The sequence below is a fragment of the Puccinia triticina genome, chromosome 10A, assembly GCF_026914185.1.
Source record: "Puccinia triticina chromosome 10A, complete sequence".
Classification (NCBI taxonomy): domain Eukaryota; kingdom Fungi; phylum Basidiomycota; class Pucciniomycetes; order Pucciniales; family Pucciniaceae; genus Puccinia; species Puccinia triticina.
Window position 1 is genome coordinate 6,280,943 of NC_070567.1, and position 25,507 is coordinate 6,306,449.

The following is a 25,507-nucleotide window of genomic DNA, read 5'->3' on the forward strand; positions in this document are numbered from 1 at the left end:
ACTGTTAATAGCGTGGATAGCGCACTGCGCCGCTGCGCTTTTGGCTGCAAAAGTAGCAAAATTACACTAAGAATAGCGCTACCAGTGCAGTGTGCCGCAGCCGAATTGGAAGCTGAGTCACTTTTTTTGCCAAGAATGGAGTCCAGAACGCAGAAAACCCTGCGCTTTTGTGTGCTGAAGAGCGGGGATCAGCAGAAATTGCCAATTTTCAGCGCTCAGCGCAGCATATTTCCGCTGTTTCAGCGTTCAGCGCGCACAGCAACCAATTATCGCTATTTCAGCGGTTTTCCCGCTTTGTAGCGCCCAGCGCAGCGGTTTTCTGCTATTTCAGCGGCCAGAGCGGCGAAATACCGCTGAAAAAAGCTCGCTGAAATCTTCACATTTTTCCTTGAAGATGAATCAGCGAAAAGCGCAGCGGGCCACCCGCTGCTAAATGTTGGATTTCTATCTCACTTCCTTCTACCTCATGATCCTCAAACCAGCTGTCACTCCTATCCACACTTCCTGTCAACCACATGCTCTCCTTTTAGCTCAAGTCATGCCATCCTCCTACCTCAGCCTGTGACATCAATCCCTGTTCTGATGTGTTGCATAGCTTTCCTGATCTACTGTGCCTGTTATGTGCGCGCGCGCTCTGTCTGTGATAGTGAGAATGTCACCTGTTTCCTTTACCCGAGTTCCATCACTTTCCATCACCTTCCATTGTTTTCTTTGCATATTCATTGTGTTCCGAACCACAAGTCTGCCCTGTGTATTTAGCCTATACTAGAGGCCAAGGCGGCTGCGCCGCTGCAGAGCCATGGTATCAGCTCCAGCCCAGCATCCCTCCAGGCCGCTTCACCGCCAGAGCGCAAACATCCGGAAGCCCAGTGACGCAGTTCCCACCAACGCAGTCTGCTAACCCAACGCGCTTTGTGCCCCAAAAGCCAACCAGCTTCCAGCAAGGCAAAAACAGGCAATTGAGGGAAGTGCTCCATATGGTCTACCATAAGAATGTCAATTCCCAAATTCACATTTTGCGGGTTCACCAACTTGCCGGAAAATCCTGAATCTCCATTGAAAAAGGAAATTCATCTTAACTCATATAAATCCCAAATGCATGATAAGTCGGAGGTCAACACTGTTTCACTACCAAGATGGATGAATTTGCGATGTCGTATATTGATCAATATAGCGTATATTGATCAAATTTTTTTTTATTATTCCTCTTGATACCTTTGTCTGTTTTCCATGTCTCCTTGATACTATTCTATAATCTCTCTCCTTCTGCCTGTGTTAGCTTCAAGCCACAGGATTTTTTTTTCTTTTGCCTGATAACATTCATAAATTTCTACATACACCACTCAATTCTTCCTGAAAAAAAGACGTTGCAAGTTTTAGGATTAATCCAGGGTAGCTGAGGGGTCTCAATTTTTTTTTTCTTTTTTTTTTTACTTCAACAATTGATGTTATAAGAAGTCTCCAAATTGACTTTTTTCAAAAGAGGGAAAACATTGACCCCTGACCTCTCTCATGATACCATCCTGCACACATTTTTAATTTGGTTGGTTGAACTTGCTCAAGATATTGCATTATATCATACTTGAAGTGCTATATGCATAGAAGGCCTTTTTGAAATTAGTTTACCATGGTTTAGCATATTTTTGTCAGGTTCTTTTTTTTATCTACTTTTGTTATCAACCACAGATTAATGAGGAATATTTCCACATAAAATTTCATCGGACAATTTTTCTGCATATAAAACCCAGAAATATTTTAAAATATAACTTATTTGGGGTTGCATCCATTATGCAGCAGCAACAATGTGATCAGTTCCCAAATATCACTAATTTGGTAGTTTCTGGCCCTTTCTGCCACTATATCTCAACACAGCGTGGGAGTTCTTCCATGATGTTGGTATCAAAATGATCAATAGCCCCCAAGGATTCATTTTGTACCTTAAATTACCACGTAACCCAAATGTAGCAGCTACAATCTGATCAGTTGCCAAATGTCACTAATTTGGTAGTTTCTTGGTGTTGCTGCCACTATATCTCAACACAGCCTGGGAATTCTTCAAAGATATTGCGATCCAAATGATTAATAGCCCCCAAGGATTCATTGTGTACCTTAAATGACCACAAAACCCCCTAATGTAGCCCCTACGATCTGATCAGTTGACAAATATCACTGATTTGGTAGTTTCTTGGTGTTTCTGCCACTATATCTCAACACAGCCTGGGAGTTCTTCCATGATATTGGTATCATAATGATCAATAGCCACCAAGGATTCATTTTGTGCCTTATATGACCACAGAACCTCCAAATGTAGCAGCTACAATCTGACCAGTTGCCAAATCTCACTAATTTGGTAGTTTCTTGGTGTTTCTGCCACTATATCTCAGCCCAGCATGGGAGTTCTTCCATGATATTGGAACCAAGATGATCAAATGCTCTCAAAGATTGATTGAGTATCTCCAATGAGCACAAAACCCCCATTTGTAGCAGGCACAATGTGATCAGTTGCCAAATATCACTAATTTGGTAGTTTCTTGGTGTTTCTGCCACTATATCTCAGCGCAGAATGGAAGTTCTTCCATGATATTGGTACCAAAATGATCAAATGCCCCTGAAGATTCATTGTGTACCTTGGATGACCACAAAATCCCCAAATGTAGCAGCCACAATGTGATCAGTTGCCAAATATCACTAATTTGGTAGTTTCTTGGTGTTTCTGCCACTATATCTCAGCGCAACATGGGAGTTCTTCCATGATATTGGTACCAAAATGATCACATTCCCTCAAACATTCATCAAGTACCTTGTGTGACCACAAAACCCCCGAATGTAGCAGCCACAATGTGATCAGTTGCCAAATATCACTAATTTGGTGTTTCTGCCACTATATCTCAGCGCAGCATGGGAGTTCTTCCATGATATTGGTAACAAAATGATCACATGCCCCTGAAGATTCATTGTGTACCTTGAATGACCACAATACCCCCAAATGTAGCAGCCACACTGTGATCAGTTGCAAAATATCACTAATTTGGTAGTTCCTTGGTGTTTCTGCCACTATATCTCAGTGCAGCATGGGAGTCCTCCCATGATATTGGTACCAAAATGATCACATGCCCTCAAAAATTTATTGTGTACCTTGAATGACCACAAAAACCCCAAATGTAGCAGCTACAAAGTGATCAGTTGCCAAATATCACTAATTTGGTAGTTTCTTGGTGTTTCTGCCACTTTACCTCAGCGCAGCGTGGGAGTCCTTTCATGATATTGGTACCAAAATGATCAAATGGCCCTGAATATTCATTGTGTACCTTTGATGACCACAAAACCCCCAAATGTAGCAGCCACAATGTGATCAGTTGGCAAATGTTCTAATTTGGTAGTTTCTTGGTGTTTCTGCCACTATATCTCAGCGCAGCATGGGAGTTCTTCCATGATATTGGTACCAAAATGATCACATGCCCTCAAACATTCATTGAGTACCTTGGATGACCACAAAACCCCCAAATGTAGCAGCCACAATGTGATCAGTTGCCAAATATCACTAATTTGGTAGTTTCTTGGTGTTTACATTATATCTCAGCACAGCATGGGAGTTCCTACATGATATTGGTACCAAAATCATCACACGCCCTCAAAAATTCATTGAGGCCCTTGGGTGACCACAAAACCCCCGAATGTAGCAGCCACAATGTGATCAGTTGCCAAATATCACTAATTTGGTGTTTCTGCCACTATATCTCAGAGCAGCATGGGAATTTTTCCATGATATTGGTACCAAAATGATCACGTGCCCCTGGAAATTTATTGTGTACCTTGATTGACCAAAATACCCCCAAATTTAGCAGCCACACTGTGATCAGTTGCAAAATATCACTAATTTGGTAGTTTCTTGGTGTTTATGCCACTACATCTCAGCGCAGCGTGGGAGTTCTTCCAAGATATTGGTACCAAAATTATCACATGCCCCTGAAGATTCATTGTGTACCTTGAATGACCACAAAAACCCCAAATGTAGCAGCTACAAAGTGATCAGTTGCCAAATATCACTAATTTGGTAGTTTCTTGGTATTTCTGCCACTTTATCTCAGCGCAGCGTGGGAGTCCTTTCATGATATTGGTACCAAAATGATCAAATGGCCCTGAAGATTCATTGTGTACCTTGGATGACCACAAAACCCCCAAATGTAGCAGCCACAATGTGAACGGTTGCCAATTATCACTAATTTGGTAGTTTCTTGGTGTTGCCGCCACTATATCTCAGCACAGCATGGCAGTTCTTCCATGATATTGGTACTAAAATGATTAAACACCCTCAAAGATTCATTGAGTACCTTGGACAACCACAAAACCCCCAAATGTAGCAGCGACAATGTGATCAGTTGCCAAATATCACTAATTCGGTAGTTTCTTTGTGTTTTTGCCCCAATATCTCAGAGCAGCATGGGAGTTCTTCCATGATATTGGTACCAAAATGATCATATGCCCTCAAAAATTTATTTTGTACCTTGAATGACCACAAAACCCCCAAATGTAGCCGCCACAATGTGAACAGTTGCCAAATATCACTAATTTGGTAGTTTCTTGGTGTTTCTGCCACTATGTCTCAGCACAGCGTGGGATTACTTCCATGATATTGGTACCAAAATGATTAAATGCCGCTGAAGATTCATTGTGTACCTTGCATGATCACAAAACCCCCAAATGTAGCAGCTACAATGTGATCAGTTGCCAAATATCACTAATTTGGTAGTTTCTTGGTGTTTTTGCCACTATATCTCAGCGCAGCATGGGAGTTCGTCCATGATATTGTTACCAAAGTAATTAAATGTCCTCAAATATTCATTGTGTACCTTGAATGACCACAAAACCCCCAAATGGAGCTCAGGCCCTTTCTGCCACTATATCTCAGCACAGCATGAGAGTTCTTCCATGATATTGGTACAAAAATGATCACATGCCCTCAAATATTCATTTAGTACCTTGGATGACCACAAAACCCCCAAATGTAGCAGCAACAATGTGATCAGTTGCCAAATATCACTAATTTGGTAGTTTCTTGGTGTTTTTGCCACTATATCTCAGCGCAGCATGGGAGTTCTTCCATGATATTGTTACCAAAATAATTAAATGTCCTCAAATATTCATTGTGTACCTTGAATGACCACAAAACCCCCAAATGGAGCTCAGGCCCTTTCTGCCACTATATCTCAGCACAGCATGAGAGTTCTTCCATGATATTGGTACAAAAATGATCACATGCCCTCAAATATTCATACAGTACCTTGGATGACCACAAAACCCCCAAATGTAGCAGCCACAATGTGATCAGTTGCCAAATATCACTAATTTGGTAGTTTCTTGGTGTTTCTGCCACTTTATCTCAGCGCAGCGTGGGAGTCCTTTCATGATATTGGTTCCAAAATTATCACATGCCCCTGAAGATTCATTGTGTACCTTGAATGACCACAAAACCGCCAAATGTAGCAGCCACAATGTGATCAGTTGACAAATATCACTAATTTGGTAGTTTCTTGGTGTTTCCGCCACTATATCTCTGCCCAGCATGGGAGTTCTTCCATGATATTGGTATCAAAATGATCACATGCCCTCAAACATTCATTGAGTACCTTGGATGACCACAAAACCCCCAAATGTAGCAGCTACAATGTGATCAGTTGCCAAATATCACTAATTTGGTAGTTTCTTGGTGTTTCTGCCACTATATCTCAGCACAGCGTGGGATTTCTTCCATGATATTGGGACCAAAATGTTCACATGCCCTCAAACATTCATTGAGTAACTTGGATGACCACAAAGCCCCAAATGTAGCAGCCACCATCTGATTAGTTGCCAAATATCACTAATTTGGTAGTTTCTTGGTGTTTCTGCCACTATATCTCAGCGCAGCGTGGGAGTTCTTCCATGATGTTGGTACCAAAATGATTAATCACCCCTGAAGATTCATTGTGTACCTTGGATGACCACAAAACCCCAGATGTAGCAGCCACAATGTGATCAGTTGCCAAATATCACTAATTTGGTAGTTTCTTGGTGTTTCTGCCACTATATCTCAGTGCAGCATGGGAGTTGTTCCATGACATTGGTACCAAAATGATGATTCACCCCTGAAGATTCATTGTGTACTTTGAATGACCACAAAACCCCGAAATGTAGCAGCCACACTGTGATCGGTTGACAAATATCACTAATATGGTAGTTTCTTGGTGTTTCTGCCACTATATCTCAGCACAGGGTGGGATTTCTTCCATGATATTGGTACCAAAATGATTCCATGCCCTCAAACATTCATTGAGTACCTTGGATGACCACAAAACCCATAAATGTAGCAGCCACAATGTGACACAAAACCCCCAAGTGTAGCAGCCACAATGTGATCAGTTGACAAATATCACTAATTTGGTAGTTTCTTGGTGTTTTTGCCACTATATCTCAGCGCAGCGTGGGAGTACTTCCATTATATTGGCACCAAAATGATCAAATGGCCACAAAGATTCATTGTGTACCTTGAATGACCACAAAACCCCCAAATGTAGCAGCCACAATGTGATTGGTTGCAAAATATCACTAATTTGGTAGTTTGTTGGTGTTTCTGCCACTATATCTCAGTGCAGCAGGGGAGTTCTTCCATGATATTGGTACCAAGATGATCAAATGCCCTCAAAGATTGATTGAGTACCTTGAATAACCACAAAACCCCCAAGTGTAGCAGGCAAGATGTGATCAGTTGCCAAATATCACTAAGTTGGTAATTTCTTGATGTTTCTGCCACTATATCTCAGCGCAGCATGGGAGTTCTTCCATGATATTGTTACCAAAATAATCAAATGCCCACAAATATTCATTGTGTACCTTGAATGACCACAAAACCCCCCAATGTAGCAGCTACAATGTGATTGGTTGCAAATATCACTAATTTGGTAGTTTCTTGGTGGTTCTGCCACTATATCTCAGCGCAGCATGGGAGCTCTTCCATGATATTGGTACCAAAATGATCAAATGGCCCTGAAGATCCATTGTGTACCTTGAATGACCACAAAACCCCCAAATGTAGCAGCCACAATGTGATCAGTTGCCAAATATCACTAATTTGGTAGTTTCTTGGTGTTTCAGCCACTATATCTCAGCACAGCGTGGGAGTTCTTCCATGATATTGGTTTCAAAATGATCAATAGTTCCCAAGGATTCAGTGTGTACCTTAAATTACCATGAAACTCCCTAATGTAGCCCTAAGACCTGATCAATTGCCAAATATAACTAATTTGGTAGTTTCTTGGTGTTTCTGCCACTATATCTCAGGGCAGCGTGGGAGTTCACTCATGATATTGGTACCAAAATGATCACATGCCCCTGAAGATTCATTGTGTACCTTGAATGAACACAAAATCCCCAAATGTAGCAGCCACAATGTGATCAGTTGCCAAATATCACTAATTTGGTAGTTTCTTGGTGTTTCCGCCACTATATCTCAGCACAGCGTGGGAGTTCTTCCATGATATTGGTACCAAAATGTTTAATCACCCCTGAAGATTCATTGTGTACCTTGAATGACCACAAAACCCCCAAATGTAGCAGCCACACTGTGATCAGTTGCCAAATATCACTAATTTGGTAGTTTCTTGGTGTTTCTGCCACTATATCTCAGCGCAGCATGGGAGTTCTTCCATGCTATTGGTACCAAAATGATCAAATGGCCCTGAAGATTCATTGTGTACCTTGAATGACCACAAAACCCCCAAATATGTGATCAGTTGCCAAATATCACTAATTTGGTAGTTACTTGATGTTTCTGCCACTATATCTCAGCACAGCGTGGGAGTTCTTCCATGATACTGGTACCAAAATCATCAAATGCCCTCAAAGATTCATTGAGTACCTTGGATGACCACAAAACCCCCAAATGTAGCAGCCACAATGTGATCAGTTGCCAAATATCACTAATTTGGTAGTTTCTTGATGTTTCTGCCACTATATCTCAGCACAACGTGGGATTTCTTCCATGATATTGGTACCAAAATAATCACATGCCCCTGAAGATTCATTGTGTACCTTGAATGACCACAAAACCCCCAAATGTAGCAGCCACAATGTGATCAGTTGCCAAATATCACTAATTTAGTAGTTACTTGATTTTTCTGCCCCTATATCTCAGCACAGCGTGGGAGTTCTTCCATGATACTGGTACCAAAATCATCAAATGCCCTCAAAGATTCATTGAGTACATTGGATGACCACAAAACCCCCAAATGTAGCAGCCACAATGTGATCAGTTGCTAAGTATCACTAATTTGGTAGTTTCTTAGTGTTTCTGCCACCATATCTCAGCGCAGCATAGGAGTTCTTCCATGATATTGGTACCAAAATAATCACATGCCCCTGAAGATTCATTGTGTACCTTGAATGACCACAAAACCCCCAAATGTAGCAGCCACAATGTGATCAGTTGCCAAATATCACTAATTTAGTAGTTACTTGATTTTTCTGCCCCTATATCTCAGCACAGCGTGGGAGTTCTTCCATGATACTGGTACCAAAATCATCAAATGCCCTCAAAGATTCATTGAGTACATTGGATGACCACAAAACCCCCAAATGTAGCAGCCACAATGTGATCAGTTGCTAAGTATCACTAATTTGGTAGTTTCTTAGTGTTTCTGCCACCATATCTCAGCGCAGCATAGGAGTTCTTCCATGATATTGGTACCAAAATAATCACATGCCCCTGAAGATTCATTGTGTACCTTGAATGACCACAAAACCCCCAAATGTAGCAGCCACAATGTGATCAGTTGCCAAATATCACTAATTTAGTAGTTACTTGATTTTTCTGCCCCTATATCTCAGCACAGCGTGGGAGTTCTTCCATGATACTGGTACCAAAATCATCAAATGCCCTCAAAGATTCATTGAGTACATTGGATGACCACAAAACCCCCAAATGTAGCAGCCACAATGTGATCAGTTGCTAAGTATCACTAATTTGGTAGTTTCTTAGTGTTTCTGCCACCATATCTCAGCGCAGCATAGGAGTTCTTCCATGATATTGGTACCAAAATAATCACATGCCCCTGAAGATTCATTGTGTACCTTGAATGACCACAAAACCCCCAAATGTAGCAGCCACAATGTGATCAGTTGCCAAATATCACTAATTTAATAGTTACTTGATTTTTCTGCCCCTATATCTCAGCACAGTGTGGGAGTTCTTCCATGATATTGGTACCAAAATAATCACATGCCCCTGAAGATTCATTGTGTACCTTGAATGACCACAAAACCCCCAAATGTAGCAGCCACAATGTGATCAGTTGCCAAATATCACTAATTTGGTAGTTACTTGATTTCTCTGCCACTATATCTCAGCACAGCGTGGGAGTTCTTCCATGATACTGGTACGAAAATCATAAAATGCCCTCAAACATTCATTGGGTACCTTGGATGACCACAAAACCCCCAAATGTCGCAGCCACAATGTGATCAGTTGCCAAATATCACTAATTTGGTAGTTTCTTGATGTTTCTGCCACTATATCTCAGCACAACGTGGGATTTCTTCCATGATATTGGTACCAAAATAATCACATGCCCCTGAAGATTCATTGTGCACCTTGAATGACCACAAAACCCCCAAATGTAGCAGCCACAATGTGATCAGTTGCCAAATATCACTAATTTGGTAGTTACTTGATGTTTCTGCCACTATATCTCAGCACAGCGTGGGAGTTCTTCCATGATATTGGTACCAAAATGATCAAATGGCCCTGAGGATTCATTGTGTACCTTGAATGACCACAAAACCCCCAAATGTAGCAGCTACAATGTGAATGGTTCCCAAATATCACTAATTTGGCAACTGATCACAGTGTGGCTGCTACATTTGGGGGTATTGTGGTCATTCACGGTACACAATGAATCTTCAGGGGAATTTGATCATTTTGGTACCAACATCATGGAAGAACTCCCACGCTGAGCTGAGATATAGTGGCAGAAACACCAAGAAACTACCAAATTAGTGATATTTGGCAACTGATCACATTGTGGCTGCTACATTTGGGGGTTTTGTGGTCATCCAAGGTACGCAATGAATCTTCAGGGCCATTTGATAATTTTGGTACCAATATCATTGAAGAATTCCCACGCTGCGCTGAGATATAGTGGCAGAAACACCAAGAAACTACCAAATTAGAACATTTGCCAACTGATCACATTGTGGCTGCTACATTTGGGGGTTTTGTGGTCATCCAAGGTACACAATGAATCTTCAGGGCCATTTGATCATTCTGGTACCAATATCATGGAAGAACTCCCATGCTGGCCTGAGATATAGTGGAAGAAACACCAAGAAACTACCAAATTAGTGATATTTGGCAACTGATCACATTGTGGCTGCTACATTCGGGGATTTTGTGTTCATTCAAGGTACACAATGCATCTTCAGGGGCATCTGATCATTTTGGTACCAATATCATGGAAGAACTCCCACGCTGCGCTGAGATATAGTGGCAGAAACACCAAGAAACTACCAAATTAGTGATATTTGGTAACTGATCACATTGTGGCTGCTACATTTGGGGGTTTTGTGGTCATCAAAGGTACTCAATGAATTTTTGAGGGCATGTGATTATTTTGGTACCAATATCATGGAAGAACTCCCAGGCTGCTTTGAGATATAGTGGCAGAAACACCAAGAATCCACCAAATTAGTGATATTTGGCAATTGATCAGGTCGTAGGGCTACATTAGGGAGTTTCATGGTAATTTAAGGTACACAATGAATCCTTGGGAACTATTGATCATTTTGAAACCAATATCATGGAATAACTCCCAGGTTGTGTTGAGATATAGTGGCAGAAACACCAAGAACCTACCAAATTAGTGAGATTTGGCAACTGATGAGATTGTAGCTGCTACATTTGGGGGTTTTGTGGTCATCAAAGGTACTCAATGAATGTTTGAGGGCATGTGATTATTTTGGTACCAATATCATGGAAGAACTCCCAGGCTGCTTTGAGATATAGTGGCAGAAACACCAAGAATCTACGAAATTAGTGCTTTTTGGCAACTGATCAGGTCGTAGGGGCTACATTAGGGAGTTTCGTGGTCATTTAAGGTACACAATGAATCCTTGGGGACTATTGATCATTTTGAAATCAATATCATGGAAGAACTCCTGGGCTGTGTTGAGATATAGTGGCAGAAACACCAAGAAACTACCAAATTAGTGATATTTGGCCACTGATCAGATTGTAGCAGCTACACTTGGGGATTTTGTGGTCATTCAAGGTACACAATGAATCTATGGGGGCTTTTAAAAATTTTGGTACCAATTTCATGGAAAAATTCCCAGGCTGTGTTGAGATATATTTGCAGAAATACCAAGAAACTAACAAAGTAGTGAGATTTGGCAACTGATCAGATTGCAGCTGCTGCATAATGGATGTGACCCCAAAAACATTATTTCTGGGTTTTATATTCAGAAAAATTGTCCAACAAAATTTTATGTGGAAATATTCCTCATTAATCTGTGGTTGATAACAAAAGTAGATAAAAAAAAGAACCTGACAAAAATATGCTAAACCATGGTAAACTAATTTCAAAAAGGCCTCCTATGCATATAGCACTTCAAGTATGATATGCAATATCTTGAGCAAGTTCAACCAACCAAATAAAAATGTGTGCAGGATGGTATCATGAGAGAGGTCAGCGGTCAATGTTTTTCCTTTTTTGAAAAAAAAGTCAATTTGCAGACTTCTGATAACAGATCAGTTGTTGAAGTAAAAAAAAAGAAAAAAAAAAATTGAGACCCCTCAGCCACCCTGGATTAATCCTAAAACTTGCAATGTCTTTTTTTCAGGAAGAATTGAATGGTGTATGTAGAAATTTATGAATGTTATCAGGCAAAAAAAAAGATTCCTGTGGCTTGAAGCTAACACAAGGGGAAGGAGAGAGATTATAGAATGGTATTAAGGAGACATGGAAAACAGACAAAGGTATCAAGAAGAATAATAAAAAAAATTGATCAATATAAATTGATCAATATACGCTATATTGATCAATATACGACATCACAAATTCATCCATCTTGGTAGTGTTTCGAGTAAGTATTAATACCCATTTTTGGATACGGGGCCCATCATGACCTCAAGATTTGATGAGTAACACTTGCTTTCAGTCTGACTGAAACCCAAATAATCTTACAGTTTGCTACATTACTAACCACTATCCAAAAGATTTCCCACACCAGCCGCGTCACGACTCGCAGGTCAAATGTCACTAACCGCCTATTGAGTGCTAACAAGGGCAAGTAACGGCCATCGCCTCAAACTCAGGTTGCGGATTTAGTTTGATATCACGAAAAGATTAACATGATAATGGATTCGCCAACCTCCCAAGACTCAACGGTAGAATTTCTGGGATGTTAAATTTATAATTGTAGACGTCAAATGATTCAGACGCTGCGGAGAATTCCCTCCAAGAAACTATTCAGTACTGTATTACAGTCAACAGGAAGAGAGCAAGCTCTGCTCAGAAATCACTGTCGTGGATAATGGTATAAAATGTGACCGGCCACCAATTAGTAAACAAGTTCATTGAATTCATGGTTTATCGATTTATCCGGTCAAAAACTAACAGCTGGCATGAGTATAAGTGGTGAAAACAATCAACTACAACAGGGAGCTCACATTTATCACGAGTTCGCCAGTAGTCCAACTTATTCCGTCGAGCTCGCCAGCAAAAGAAGCCCGAGAGCCTGTTCCCAAATTGTCCATAGTTGACAAATCACATTGTGTAGTTTCAATCAAATAACGCGCTTGCAGAAAGTGATTATCACTGGACTAAACAGCAAGTTAGATGACTTTGTCACGCCAAGTTAACGCAATGACTCACAGTTGACTGATGAGACATAGTAACATCGCGGATGAACCCCCCGCCTTCCCACTTCAATTGATAATCTTGTACAGAAAGCACCGTACCAACCGCCTTGATGATGACCAGAGGCCGATTTGACACTCATATTCCATTTGGGTATTTGCATACGCAATGTCAACGCACATGAAGTTGGGTAGTACTTGACCGTTATAACGGGCGATTTCACCTGATATAGCGTAGGTCCTGCGCGCCTTCATTTTTGGCTTAGTCTCAGATGCCACGCGGAGGAAAACCCCATATATACCCCCATGGGTGAGATGGAGGCCGGAGCACGACCGGTCAAATGGAGGTCAAGTGTGATAGCTCCAATGATGAGAAGGAAGTTTTATAAGCAGATGAGTAGGAGTGCGAGGTGAGGGGCGGGGGTGTATTTGTACCTTAAATCATGGTTACACCTCCAGCATTAGTCGTGCGCTTGGCTACTTTGCTTGTTACTGAAACTCGCTGGGCTGACATGACTTGCCTGGTTCTGGCTGGAGTTTGGTTGGTTAGGGCGTTTGGCCGGTTGGGAATGGCTGGCGGTTCAGGCAAATGAAGGGTGCATGTTGTCTATTTGGGCCGATTTGGTTGGTATAGGTCGTAGTCAACTCAACGTGCCAGGCCAGAACTCGATGGAAGACGGTGGCCGAGGCAGTAGAATTTATTGTAGCGGTTACGGGCATGCGGGAACCATGCAGAATGATCAGACGCTTGATTTGATGGCCGGTGTGGTTGCATGACTTTGAGTCGGGTGTCGTGTAGTCAAGTTTGCTTGTGTATTGTACCTGGTCTCAAACGCGGCCGACCTGGGGATTGGATTGCGTCGCCAGGGTATATTGGTATTTTGAGGGCAGGGTCTTCGCGGCGGGAATGGTTGCCTTGGCAGTGTTTGGGGGTGTGATAATGTGGGGACGGTGAGACTGGGTGGTTGGCGGATATAAAAGGTCGTTGGTTGTGTCGGGTAGCTTCGGCAGGTGACTCCCTCGCTGCATTTCCAGCAGGGGGTCATGCTCAAGCCCCTCCGCCGTTGCAATTGCGCGGTTTGAGGGGCTTTCCCTCGCTGCATTTCCAGCAGGGGGTCATGCTCAAGCCCCTCCGCCGTCGCAATTGCGCGGTTTGAGGGGCTTTCCCTCGCTGCATTTCCAGCAGGGGGTCATGCTCAAGCCCCTCCGCCGTTGCATTTGCGCAGTTTGAGGAGATTGCCCTCGCCGCATTTCCAGCAGGGGGTCATGCTCAAAACCCCTCCGCCGTTGCGTTTGCGCGGTTTGAGGGTCTATACATTTGTTGGCCCCCCTTTGCAATTGCCCTTGCGGCGCGCTGGGGTTCAACCGCCCAGTACTTTAAGCCTCACTAGCCGGGGATGGGTGCTGGGCTTGTGTCTATGGAGGCTTGGTTTTGGAAGGAGACCCTTTGTTTGGATTTTGTAATGCTTGCAGGGGAAACCCTTGATCTTTTTTTTTCGTGATTGGCTGTCTTTAGTAAACTTGGATCTGCCATAGTCTAGTTCAGCGCAATCAACCTCATCGGTTCTTCTTCTACATTATCCGCGCCTCCAATCCCAGCCAATCCGGTGAGCTCTTATCCCCTCACTGTCCCTTCTTGAGCCTAAAGGCTCATCTCAGTGCTTTCTTTGTGCGGCGGTCTTCACTTGAAATCCCTTCACTAAAAGTGTAGCGTAGCGCGGCAAGAAGCGCTGCGCTCGCTACGCTTCCCGCTGTGCTCAGCGCAGCTGTTGCGGTGTTGGGACTTGTGCCGTAGTCAATTCACCGTAGATGAACTTGATAATATCTGGTCTGAGTGATTGGATTGATGTATCTCGCAACAATGTCCCATTAAATTGCAACGGAACATGTTACACAAGTTTTTTCTGGATTTTACCTTTGCCTCCATTAAGTTGCCATTTATGGACCTGAACCACACCATGAACCACACCAGGTTCAGAAGACGCTGAGCCTGAGCCTAAAAGCCAAACATTGCAACGCAGGTGGTATTCAATTATTTTGTCCCAGAGCGGTGACTTCAAAATGCAAAGCTTTGCTTGTGAGAACATGTCGCCCATCTTGAAGACAGGCAGAGTATGTTGAAAATCACCATTGAATACAACCTTGATGCTTCCAAATGAATTGTTGCGGCTTTTCAGGTCCTGGAATGATCTGTTGACTGCTTCAACCAATAATTTGTTTTGCATAGAGATTTTGTCCCAGATTATGCGCTAACTCAGACAGTTCTTGTCGAAGCGCTGACTGAGGCTCCCAAGCACAGATAGACCCAGAATTGACCTTCAGAGGTATTTTGAACTTAGCATGAGCAGTAGTGGTGTTGTGTAAAACAGAGATGCAATCCCTGAAGAGGCCACCGCAGCGAGTTTCAGACCTTTGTTTGTAAAGTAATCAATCAAAGCATTCATGAAAAAGTTTTTCCCTGTGCCGCCAGGTCCATCAATATATGCAAGCCCAGACCCACTTCTTTCAAATGACCTGGTAATATCATCAACAATTTGGCGCTGGTTGGGGGTGAGTTTTGTGTAATTGTCCTGATACTGTTCAAGTGGATTACATTTAGTTGTTGTCTCAGACAACAGAAATTGTTCAAATTGAGTGAACAAGTTCCGGTCAGGAAATGTCAAACCAACGGTGTAAAGCTCAAAAGTGTTCCTGAGAACCTTTTGCTGAGTGCGGAAAGGGATGAATGAGGTTACCTCTGCCTTTCCTGGGTCACTAGACACTAAAACAAGCCCCCCAATCTATGATTGGAAGGTTTATGTAGTTGTGGTGTTCAAAATTGATTTTCAAACCACTTTCTACAGAAAATCATAAGATTTACATGTCCAAACTTTTGATATGGTGAAAGTTGAGGGTTCTCTTCATTTCAAGCACCTCTCAAAACTTTGATAAATTTTATGATTTTATGTAAAATGATATTCAAAAATCAATTTTGAACACCCTAAGTGATAGTGGAGGTGTATCAAAAGATAGCCTACTTTGAGCAGGTGGCTTAAGGGTTATGGTGATGTAGCTGATGTGTAAGTGTTTTAATGAGGTTGTAATTTGTATGTAAGGGTGTAAAACCACAATATAGAGTGGGGCTAATACTGTAGAGTGAGCAAGTATTGTACTGTTATGGGGTAAGCTGAGTGCAAGTAGTTTGCTGAGAGAATTTACAACTGGGGGGAGGAGAGCCTCCTTAAATAGAAAAGAGTGAGAAATTTTAGCTCCAGGGGAACAAGAGAATGAGGGGTTTTAGCTGCCCTGAAGACTACAATGAGGTATTTTGGCTGGTGGTTGACAGGTCACATGAGGTCATGATGTCATATGAGGGAATTCAGCTAGTGAGAAATAGGAGGTGAGATGTTTTAGCTGGCCTGGCCTGTCAACTGATGTCATCTGCAAGCTGCATGAGGGGTTTTTGCTATCTTGACACCTGCATGATGTCATCTGTCAACTGTCAGACTGCAGCCCCTATTACACTAGTCTGCATGCACCTGCATAAGACTGCATAAGCCTGCATCAAGTGTGCATAACACTGCATGACACGTCATGAAATGCGCATAGCACAATGAAATGAGTGCAGCTGATGAGGTAAAGTATATGTAAAGGGTAGAAAAGCTGTCAGGGTGGTCCATGTAACAGATTACATGTCCTGGGTAAGTGTGGTTCATGTAACGGATTGCATGACCTGAGTATGGTGTTTTGAGTGTATGTAACTGAATAATGGTGTCTTGAAGTGGTTGTAACTTGTGATCCATAGAGGTTTAAGGTGTGTTGTCCATGATGTCATGTGTAGTTTTGGCTGTAGAATCCAGTGGTGCCGCCATATTGGTTGATTTGAGAGTGTACATATGAGAAAAAAGGAAATTTTGAAATGGGCTAGATGGGTAACCATAAAGCATACCACATCCTCCCCCAACTTATTGTCTGTCCCCAGACAATTCTGTTTTGATTGTTGTTGTTATCCGAAGTGTAGAGTTGTGTCTTGATGTCTTGAAGCTGTCTTGATATTTTTTGTTGTCCGTGTATGAGTTGTTAATGCTAGTCTTGAGGTTTGACGGAATAAATAAAGGGAAAAGAAAGAAGGAAAAAAATTTGTTGATTATTTATGTGTTTTTAACTTGTGAATGTATTTTATTGTATTTTCTTATTTTTTTCTTGTTGTTTTGTCTTTTTATTTGTTTGTTTCTTGTTTTTATGTATGTATTTTAATTAAATTTCTTTTTAAAGAAGGGGAGTTGATGTTAGTATATATATGAAAAAAGGGTGGTAAGACAGATGGAAAAATTTGGTCTATTATTGATTTTTTTTTTATTGATGGGGTTGTGTAAATGCGTGTGTCTTGTCCTGTTTTGTGGCGGGGTAGCGCTGGGGTGTTGCACAGTGTGCATGAGGTTGCACGCCGGTTCTGTAGTTGTATTTGGTGTTTTGGTAGTGTTTGGGCTCCGGGTTTAAGCTCAAAGCCGCCTGAAGGGGTTTAACTTGGGGCTACGCAAGCTGCGGCGCCCGCGTCCGTGTGTATATGTTAGAGGGCCCCGGTAATCCATGGGTTTCCCGGGATTTGGGTTCAAGTACGAATTTTTGGCTGGTCCAGGCTTCTGACAAGTCCCCGGTCACGGATGCCGGTCAAATGCCGCCAATCACCCGTCATCTTCCAACTGCCCGCCAATCTGCCCTCGCCGTCTTCGTCCGATATCTTTGAGGCCCGTTCCAATACCCTGGCCGGTAAGGTGTGTATCCAGACATCCAGGTTTGTGATTGTTTCTTTGACTGACAAGCCCTTTCATTGCTTGCCCAGGGAGGACACCAGGTCATATCCTCCCCCAACTCGATTCCTTGACTTTGCTGTGTAACCAAAAAAGCCTCCTTCCTTCGTCTTCGAATTGGATTGCCCATCAAGATCCTTGACCGACCCGCACGTAAGCCTTCTTTTCTTTGTGTAGAACTTCTTTTATGTTAGCCGACCACCATCTCTGTCTGTGATCCAGACAGAGATGTTTGTTCTTCGACCTCCTTATGTTCACGGAAATGGCTCCTCTTGGGAGAAGCTTGGGGACAAAGCTTCTCTTGCCGGTTGGCCTTGTCTACTTGGTGGTGGTACTGTGTTCTTGTAGTTGACTCGTTGGGCTTAAAGGCCAGGGACTTTCCCCTTTCCTCTCCTCATCTGCTCGTCTCCAACTTCGTAGTCTTCCCCAGTTATATCCAACTAGTCCGAATACCTTCGCAAAGTCGCGTTCTACCTGTAGCTTTATCATGAGTAGTCACATGGACCAATCACCTATTCCCATCTATCGCCCTGAGCCTTCCTTAATCAATCAAATCAGCTTGCTTCCCGGCAATCACGACTACCCAATCTCTGTAGCTTCCTCAGCTTCCTTCGCCTCAAGCTTGATGGACAACCAATCTCTAAAGGGTAAAATTTCCAGTAAAGCCAAAAAAATCACCAGATAGTATAAAAAAACTAAAAATCTTTATAGCTAAAAATTTTTTGTCTTTCAGCCTATCTTACTGTTAGTTTTAGTTAAAGTAACCCAAAAAACCTCCCCCAACTTCAAAAAGGTTGTCCCCAACCTTCAAAGTGAGAGTGAGAATCTTTGAGAGAGGGTGAGACTAAAAGAGAAAGTGAGCTCAGAGTACCAATCTGAGGGATTTGAGAGAAGTGAGAGCACCTCCCCCAACTTAAAAAAAATTTGAAACCAGTGAGTTTTTGTTTTTTGATTTATGTGTTGATTTTTGAAGTGATTTGCTGGAATTTGATGTTCTAATTGAAGTGTTTTGATGCTGATTTTGGATTGATTCTTGAGTGTTTTTTTGAGTTTGTGCTTGAGTTATTGAATTATAAAGAAATTAACTAGTTTAAGTATTGACAGTTGAGGTTGAACAGTTTATTCTCATGCCCAGGAGGTAATGCTCAATCAGAAGAATCAGGGTTTTCTTCATCAGAAGAGTGATGACTGTCTTCATCTTGACTGCTGAGTTCAGGGTCCTGTTCATCTTCAATGACTTGATCCAGGGGTCATCCTTGAGGATAGAACCGCTTGATATGAGATGCTGCATAGTTTTGGTGAAGTTCTGTCCCATCCAATTCTTCCAGTACATAAGATCCTTTAGGTAGTTGTTTCTCGATTCTAAAGGGACCATTCCAGCGGTTCAAAAATACTTTTCCCCACTGATCCTCCAAAGTTTTATTGTAAATGAGTACTAGTTTGCCAGTGTCCAAGGGTCGTTGTAATCAAGCTGCCATTTTTCTATCCCAGCATCTGACAGAATCCTCTCTAGCTTTCATCATCTTAGTGTGAGCTTCTTCCAGAATTTCTTCCCGTCGTTCAAGTTGCATTGCCCAAGCTTCCAAAAGTTGTCCTGTAGTTTTGATTTCTAACTAATCTATTCCCAAATAGGTGTCCATTTCCAAGTCCACTGGTAGTACTGGTAGTTGTCCAAATACGAGTTCGTAGGGAGTGAATCCAGTTGTCCGTTTTGTTGAGATCCTGTCCAAAAATAAAACTAGTGGAAGATACTCCCTCCACTTTCCGCCAGATTCACCACACATTTCAACCATAGCGTCCTTGATGGGTCGATGTCCACGTTCAATCATTCCATTTGCCTCCGGATATTAAGGTGTTGTAGGTTTCAGAGTTGCTCCAATACTTTTCACAGCTTCAATGAAGTCTTCTTTGAATTCCGCGCCGTTATCCACTGTGACTGTCTTGATTGAACCATATCTGTAGACCCAGTTTTCCAAAAGAAACTTGGCCACATTACTTGCAGTGAGTTTGACCAGAGGGGCAGCCTCAACCCATCCAGATAAGTCGTCCCGTGCCACAATAAGATATTTATATTGACCAGCTTTGATGTGACATGCGTCCAGAGCAACTTGTCCAAAAATGTAGCTATCCCCAGTTGCATTTTGAATTTCCCTAGGTACTGTCACCAGGGGAGATATGTTCCCACTCTCCAGGGAGTGCCCTACGTGAATTTTTTTCCATAACTGTGCTGGAGGCCTTTAGTAAATATAGCTTAAGCAGTGATGTATATAGTGAGGAAGATCATCCATAAGTGGTCTGGAACTCATCCCAAAAGTCTTCTTGTCACAGGGGAAAATTATTCAGAACTGATGCACAGCTCACCCTGAACTCTTCCAGACAGTATCAATAAGTAATTCATAACTGAATTCAAACTAATTTGGGAATCATCCATAACTCATCTTGAAATATAACCCAGAACTCAAATTCAAATCAGTTGTAAATGAACTGGAACATATCAAAGCAGTTTCCTGTGAGTATAATTGAATTATTTGTGGCCATTTGTTTATTGCACCAGCGGGAAGTGACAAATGTTTCTGAAAAGGATATGTTGTTTCTTGCAGTTGAGCACAAACAAACCATTCAACTTGCACCTAGAAATAATAGTTAATGCTAATGCTTAGTGGCTTCGATGTACAACTAAATAACCTTATCTTGCTGAAGTACTAAATTTCAATGATGCCAGCTGTTGTTCATGGCATGTTGAATTGATCCAATTTTTGATAATTCCATTTTCACGTTGTTACACAGTCATTCTTGCATAGAATTATCCATGGATTAACTACAGTGAAACAAGTGCTAAAAACACCTTGTCTAAATTGATTACAGCTCTGAATGGCTTAAATAAAGCCCAATTAATCTCCACAAAGATTTATTGTTTATCAGATTACAATTGCAGTATAAAGCCAAGGGATTGAGGGAGTTGTTGGAATGGTTTGTGATATATGATTTCATCCTCAAATACAAAATGCAGTGAGAAATGCTTGTGATGTTTCAAATTGTCCAAAGGAAAGAAAGTGACAAAACTCATACATAAATGCACATATGTTTGGTCAATTTGAACCAGAAATCTTAATCTCAGTTACTTTCACAAATGTTTAAGCACACCGCATGAGCACTTTGACTATTTTCAGCGTGGTATATTGATTCTGTTGAGAAAGAAACTTGACCGGTTCTTCATCAAAAACTTAATATTCCACATTCATCCAAACCATTCATTCGTCAGAAATTGACTTTCACAACTGATGAGATACATTGTCACAAATTGATGTGGATCAAAGCACTGTTTGGGACATTTGAGAAGGAAACTTGAATTGGATTGAAGACAGATCACTTCAAGACATGGGTTGGATGAAGAGTTTGGAAATTAAGGAACATAAAAAAAAGAGGAAATCATGACATTTCATTTAAAACTAATTGTAAAAAGATTTGGAAAACAACTATTTATTTCTTTTCTTTGGAGGAGCGTTTGCATTGTCAATTTGATTCTGCAAGCCACCAATGTCTAAATCTTTTTTATATAAGCCATTGATATAAGCGGTAATAGCATTAGCCATTCTCCTGTTTATCTGACAAGAAAATCCAATTCTGGTATACATTCCAGAAGGGGAACAGCCAGGCAGAGTTTGATGGCGGTAGTCTTGAGATCTGAATACGCACAGTGTAACACCAAGGGTTTTGTTCAAGTCTAGACAGACTTGAAAATCACGAAAGGAGAACTGACCCCCCTCTATGTCAAACATTTCATCGGCCAAGATCTGAGGATTATCCGAGTTTTTTGGGTTGAAGATCGGAATCCAACCAACAAGCGTCCAGTCGTTCACATTGTTATCGGTGTGCGGATGATTGTAAAAGTCGTACATGGTAAAGGTCAGGAAAGAGGCGAAGTCGGCCGATGTATAGGGTTCGCCATACTCCGTGTGATTCATCGAAGGGTACTGATTAGTGATGAGCAGCTTTTGATTCGAGTCGTGGACGCCAGGCGCAAAGCTTCTCAATTTGTCAGAGATCCACTGTCCAGCTTCAAGGAGTCGGGCTTTCTGGTCCTCTGGGTTGAATTTCAGGAGCTTCATCTGTTTCCGCAAAAACTCCACGGAGCAAAACCGTCCAAAGTGTTCAGTGTTCTTTGAACATTTCCGCCAGCCATCGCCCCATAAAGATCCACGAATTTGGGGCCCGTTGGTGTTGATTTCGGAAACATAGTCGATTCGGCTAAGGAGGTGAAGGACAAATTTTTCCCAACCTTTTTTCTCGCTGGCCGCCATTGTTTCGAATGGATACCAAGCTGCCATGCAGAACGGAGGAAGGTTGTTCGGCGCAACGATGCAAACGCCATGCGTCAGGGATACGTAATGTTCTCTGATTGTTTGGTCAGTTGTAATGACTTCATCAGGGCACGGATCGTGTTGACGAGAAGGTGGCACGGTACGGTGGTGTATGTTGTCGTGCTGGCCGGGGATACAAACAGGTGCTTCTCTTTTTGCCTTTTCTCGCGCAAATCGCTTAGCGTCCTTGCCCATTCGTGAGCGTTTGCCTGGGCTGAATAAACAAATGAAGAGTTTATATCAGCCAAAAAAACATTACACAATTCACTACAAGATGGGAGATACAACGAGAATAGCCGGTCCAAATAATCTTGAGCACCGCTTGGTGGGAATGCAGAAGAGGTGTGGTGTACATAGGAGTAGCCGTGGCACGGTTGATGTGCACGCCGACCGCACTACTCGTACATAACACCAGAACCTCCCTGGTCCAACGGCTTCCCCAAGAATCAGTGCCTTGTAGAATTAGCCGTGGCACGGATGATATGCACGCCTACTGCACTAAATCTACAAAACACCAATTCTTGGGGAGCCATGAGGATTGAGGGAATCTATCAGAGGAAAACTCACGGTAGATCGTTTGTCGGGTACAGTTCATGTGGCAGCGCCACAACAGTTTCGCAGACATCCCCGAATACTAGCTGGAAATCCCGGGATGGTGTGGATGATGAAGTTATTTTCGAGCAGTCAAGCGTGTGGTAGAGCGAATGACGAAGGGGCAGGCCGGCAGTGGTAGTGTTGCTACTCAATAAGTAAATCGTTTCATCCCACGCCGCTGTGAGTTGGCCGATAGTCATCATTTCTGCACCTCCTTCGCAAGCGACCTCATACCAAGCATAACCTACATATGACAAAGAAGCTCGTGTTCAGGTGCAGGGCAAGCAAGGCACAATTGGACCAATAAGCAGAAGAGATACTTCCTCAGGAGGTCCAAGGCCCACATGTTGCACAGTTTCGAAGTTTGGCCATCTACTCCGCCAAAAACAAACATTTTCTCGCCAAGTCGAAGTGCTGAGTGCTGTTGGCGTGGAGGGGGAAGAGATCCCGAACAAGCTACAGATGTCCACTCCTTTTTACCAAAAACGAACGTCCATATATCGTTGAAAACGTTTTCGCCGTTCAAACCACCAAAAACGATCCATGAGCGAGCATATACAATGGCCGAATGGCCTGTTTGCGCTGCTGGGCTACGGGGGTATGAAACATTCTCCCATAGCAAGTTGGAGGTCACTGGAGAGATATACATTGAAATAGAAGACGCTCTCAGCTTTGAGATCATGTAGAGGCCAGAAAGAGAGACAAGCTTGCAATGGTTGATGTCAATTCGCCAAAGGCAATCGTGAGCCAATCCATTCATGTCAGTCCCGGCGTAAACGTAAAAGAATCCTTCAAATATCGTTGTTGTTGATCCAAACGTCGCAGCTGGAAAGGGTCCTGAGACTGTGTATCGACTCCAGGAACTAGTCGATAGCGAGAGGGAATAGATGCGTGTATCTTGCTCGGCACGACCTGGTTCTTCTGTCATGCCACCCCAGAGGAACAGATGACCATCTGCTGCAGCTAAAAGTGGTTCAGATCGAGGAGTTGGGGCGGGACCTCGCGTGGCGACAAGTTTTGCGGTTAAGTTTGGTGTTGAGACGGCAGGATCAATGCTGAATGAGTATAGATCGCCTTGTAAGGCACCATCGAACGATCCGCCAAAGGAAAAGATGGTTGGGGGATCAATGAGGGGGAAGTACACCGTTGAGCCGCTTCTCGTCCAAGGAAATGGGGGCTGTAGGGGAAAGGAAGTTGACATGATTCTCTGGCGGGTGGGATAGGAGTACACAAGGGGATGATGTGACCACTGATCGGTAAAGTGGACTAAGAGAGGAGCTGGGGCATCGATTGCACCTGTTACAGATTGGCAGGCCGAAATAAGTGGAATCGGGCGATGGGGTTGATCCCGAAGTGCAAAAGCTCCAGGAAACCGAGGTGGGCTTGCAGGGGAACTTTCCTGTTCAAGAGCCGAATTGTTCTCCTGGAGCAAACAATCAGAATGGGTCATTTAAGAGGATATCAGCGCTGTTATCGAATCAACGCTGTAGGATAGATGAAGGGAAAGGTGTTCTTACGCCCGCTCCTGATTGATCTTTGCTGAAACCAATATCCGTTAGCTCCATGGATGATACAGGATACTCCTGGGTTGATGGGTGGATGAGTGCTTGCGCAATGAAACGATTGAGGTGGGGGTTGAACAACAGATGCAGACGAGTGATCAGGGTTGATAGGCAAGTTGTAGAGGTTCTGAAAACTGCAGGCAGGGGTTGTTGAGCAATTCCAGGAGAAGATTACAGAAGAATGAGGTCTTTGCTCTAGAGAGCAACACTCACATTCAAAAACGAGGTTCGGATCGTTCGTTAGCTGAGGTACAAACAGGTGCGAGGCACTCACCGGAAGGAGCAGCGGGTCTAGATCAAGCATTTGAAATGAGGGGCGCGCGGTGGGAGAGTGATGCTGTAAGCAACGAATTCAAAGAGCGAGCGAGCAGACAAGAAGATCAAAAAACCCTACCAATTGAAAATAAAACAGCACATCAGACTGGAAATACATATATGTAGTACTCAACGGTCCTCAATGATAAAATGACAAAACAAGCCCTTGCCTCATGAATATTTCGCAACAGTTCATCAGAAAGATGCCAGTGGGAGATCAGGGAGATGTGGTCCAGTTGAGTAGAAATTTCGGAATCTAGATGGTTAGGATCCTCATATGAGGCTTTGTACATCTAAATGACATGAAAAGCCTTTGAATGAACAAATGGGAAGTGGGAACTGGATGACGTTATGAATATCAGGCAGCATGTTGAGTAATCAACTGTGATTTGCTATTTGGGTACACGTCAATTTGAGCAGGGGATATGATGGTGAGGTCCGATCTGGACCCAAACAGACCCAGACAAAATCATGTTGAGAACTTAAACATGTGAGGTGATTTTTTGACATCTCTCTCACGAGGAACATGCAAATACAAAATTTGCCTGATGTGACGAATCTTGGAAAGTATAGTGTATCAATTGTTCAGAGTTTGCTGGCTATGAAATCACGCTGAAAGGATCACAAAGTTAGAATTCACTTGAATAGACTACATACATATCTATGAAATGAAATGTTTATATAACAGATTCAATAGCAGGGAGGCACATGCAAGGAAACAATTTGCTCAGTACATTGTCATGTACGGGCAAGCGAAGGCAGAAATGAAATCTGTATTCAAGTGAGTTGTACGAAATTCTATTTCCCCTCTGGAACTGAGGTTGTATCATGTGGGCATATGTATTCCCATGATTCAGTCTGCGCATGCATGATTCTTTACATAACTGGAGATAGAGGAAACAAGAAGCATCCCCATCATGTACGTGCGTACATGATGGTGGACATCGAAAGATGCACTGGCAGGGAAGTCAAGTTTGTATGGAGATTCAAACAAGA

General features: G+C 42.6%; 3 protein-coding genes across 3 annotated transcripts; 1 reads left to right on the forward strand and 2 right to left on the reverse strand.

Moving 5' to 3' along the window:
* Nucleotides 1-12,500: 12,500 nt before the first annotated feature.
* Nucleotides 12,501-13,144, reverse strand: PtA15_10A656 (uncharacterized protein; the record flags this gene model as incomplete). The annotated part of the gene is made up of 3 exons (XM_053160854.1): nucleotides 12,501-12,506; nucleotides 12,701-12,853; nucleotides 12,992-13,144. 3 exons carry the CDS (start codon nucleotides 13,142-13,144, stop codon nucleotides 12,501-12,503), a joined length of 312 nt encoding a protein of 103 aa, XP_053024787.1.
* Nucleotides 13,145-13,272: 128 nt separating this feature from the next.
* On the reverse strand, nucleotides 13,273-13,664 carry PtA15_10A657 (uncharacterized protein; the record flags this gene model as incomplete). Its single annotated transcript, XM_053160855.1, has 3 exons — nucleotides 13,273-13,324; nucleotides 13,402-13,462; nucleotides 13,541-13,664. The coding sequence occupies 3 exons, from the start codon at nucleotides 13,662-13,664 to the stop codon at nucleotides 13,273-13,275; spliced, it is 237 nt and encodes a 78-aa protein (XP_053024788.1).
* Nucleotides 13,665-17,532: 3,868 nt separating this feature from the next.
* PtA15_10A658 (uncharacterized protein) lies at nucleotides 17,533-17,753 on the forward strand (the record flags this gene model as incomplete). The annotated part of the gene is made up of 2 exons (XM_053160856.1): nucleotides 17,533-17,643; nucleotides 17,712-17,753. The coding sequence occupies 2 exons, from the start codon at nucleotides 17,533-17,535 to the stop codon at nucleotides 17,751-17,753; spliced, it is 153 nt and encodes a 50-aa protein (XP_053024789.1).
* Nucleotides 17,754-25,507: the final 7,754 nt, after the last annotated feature.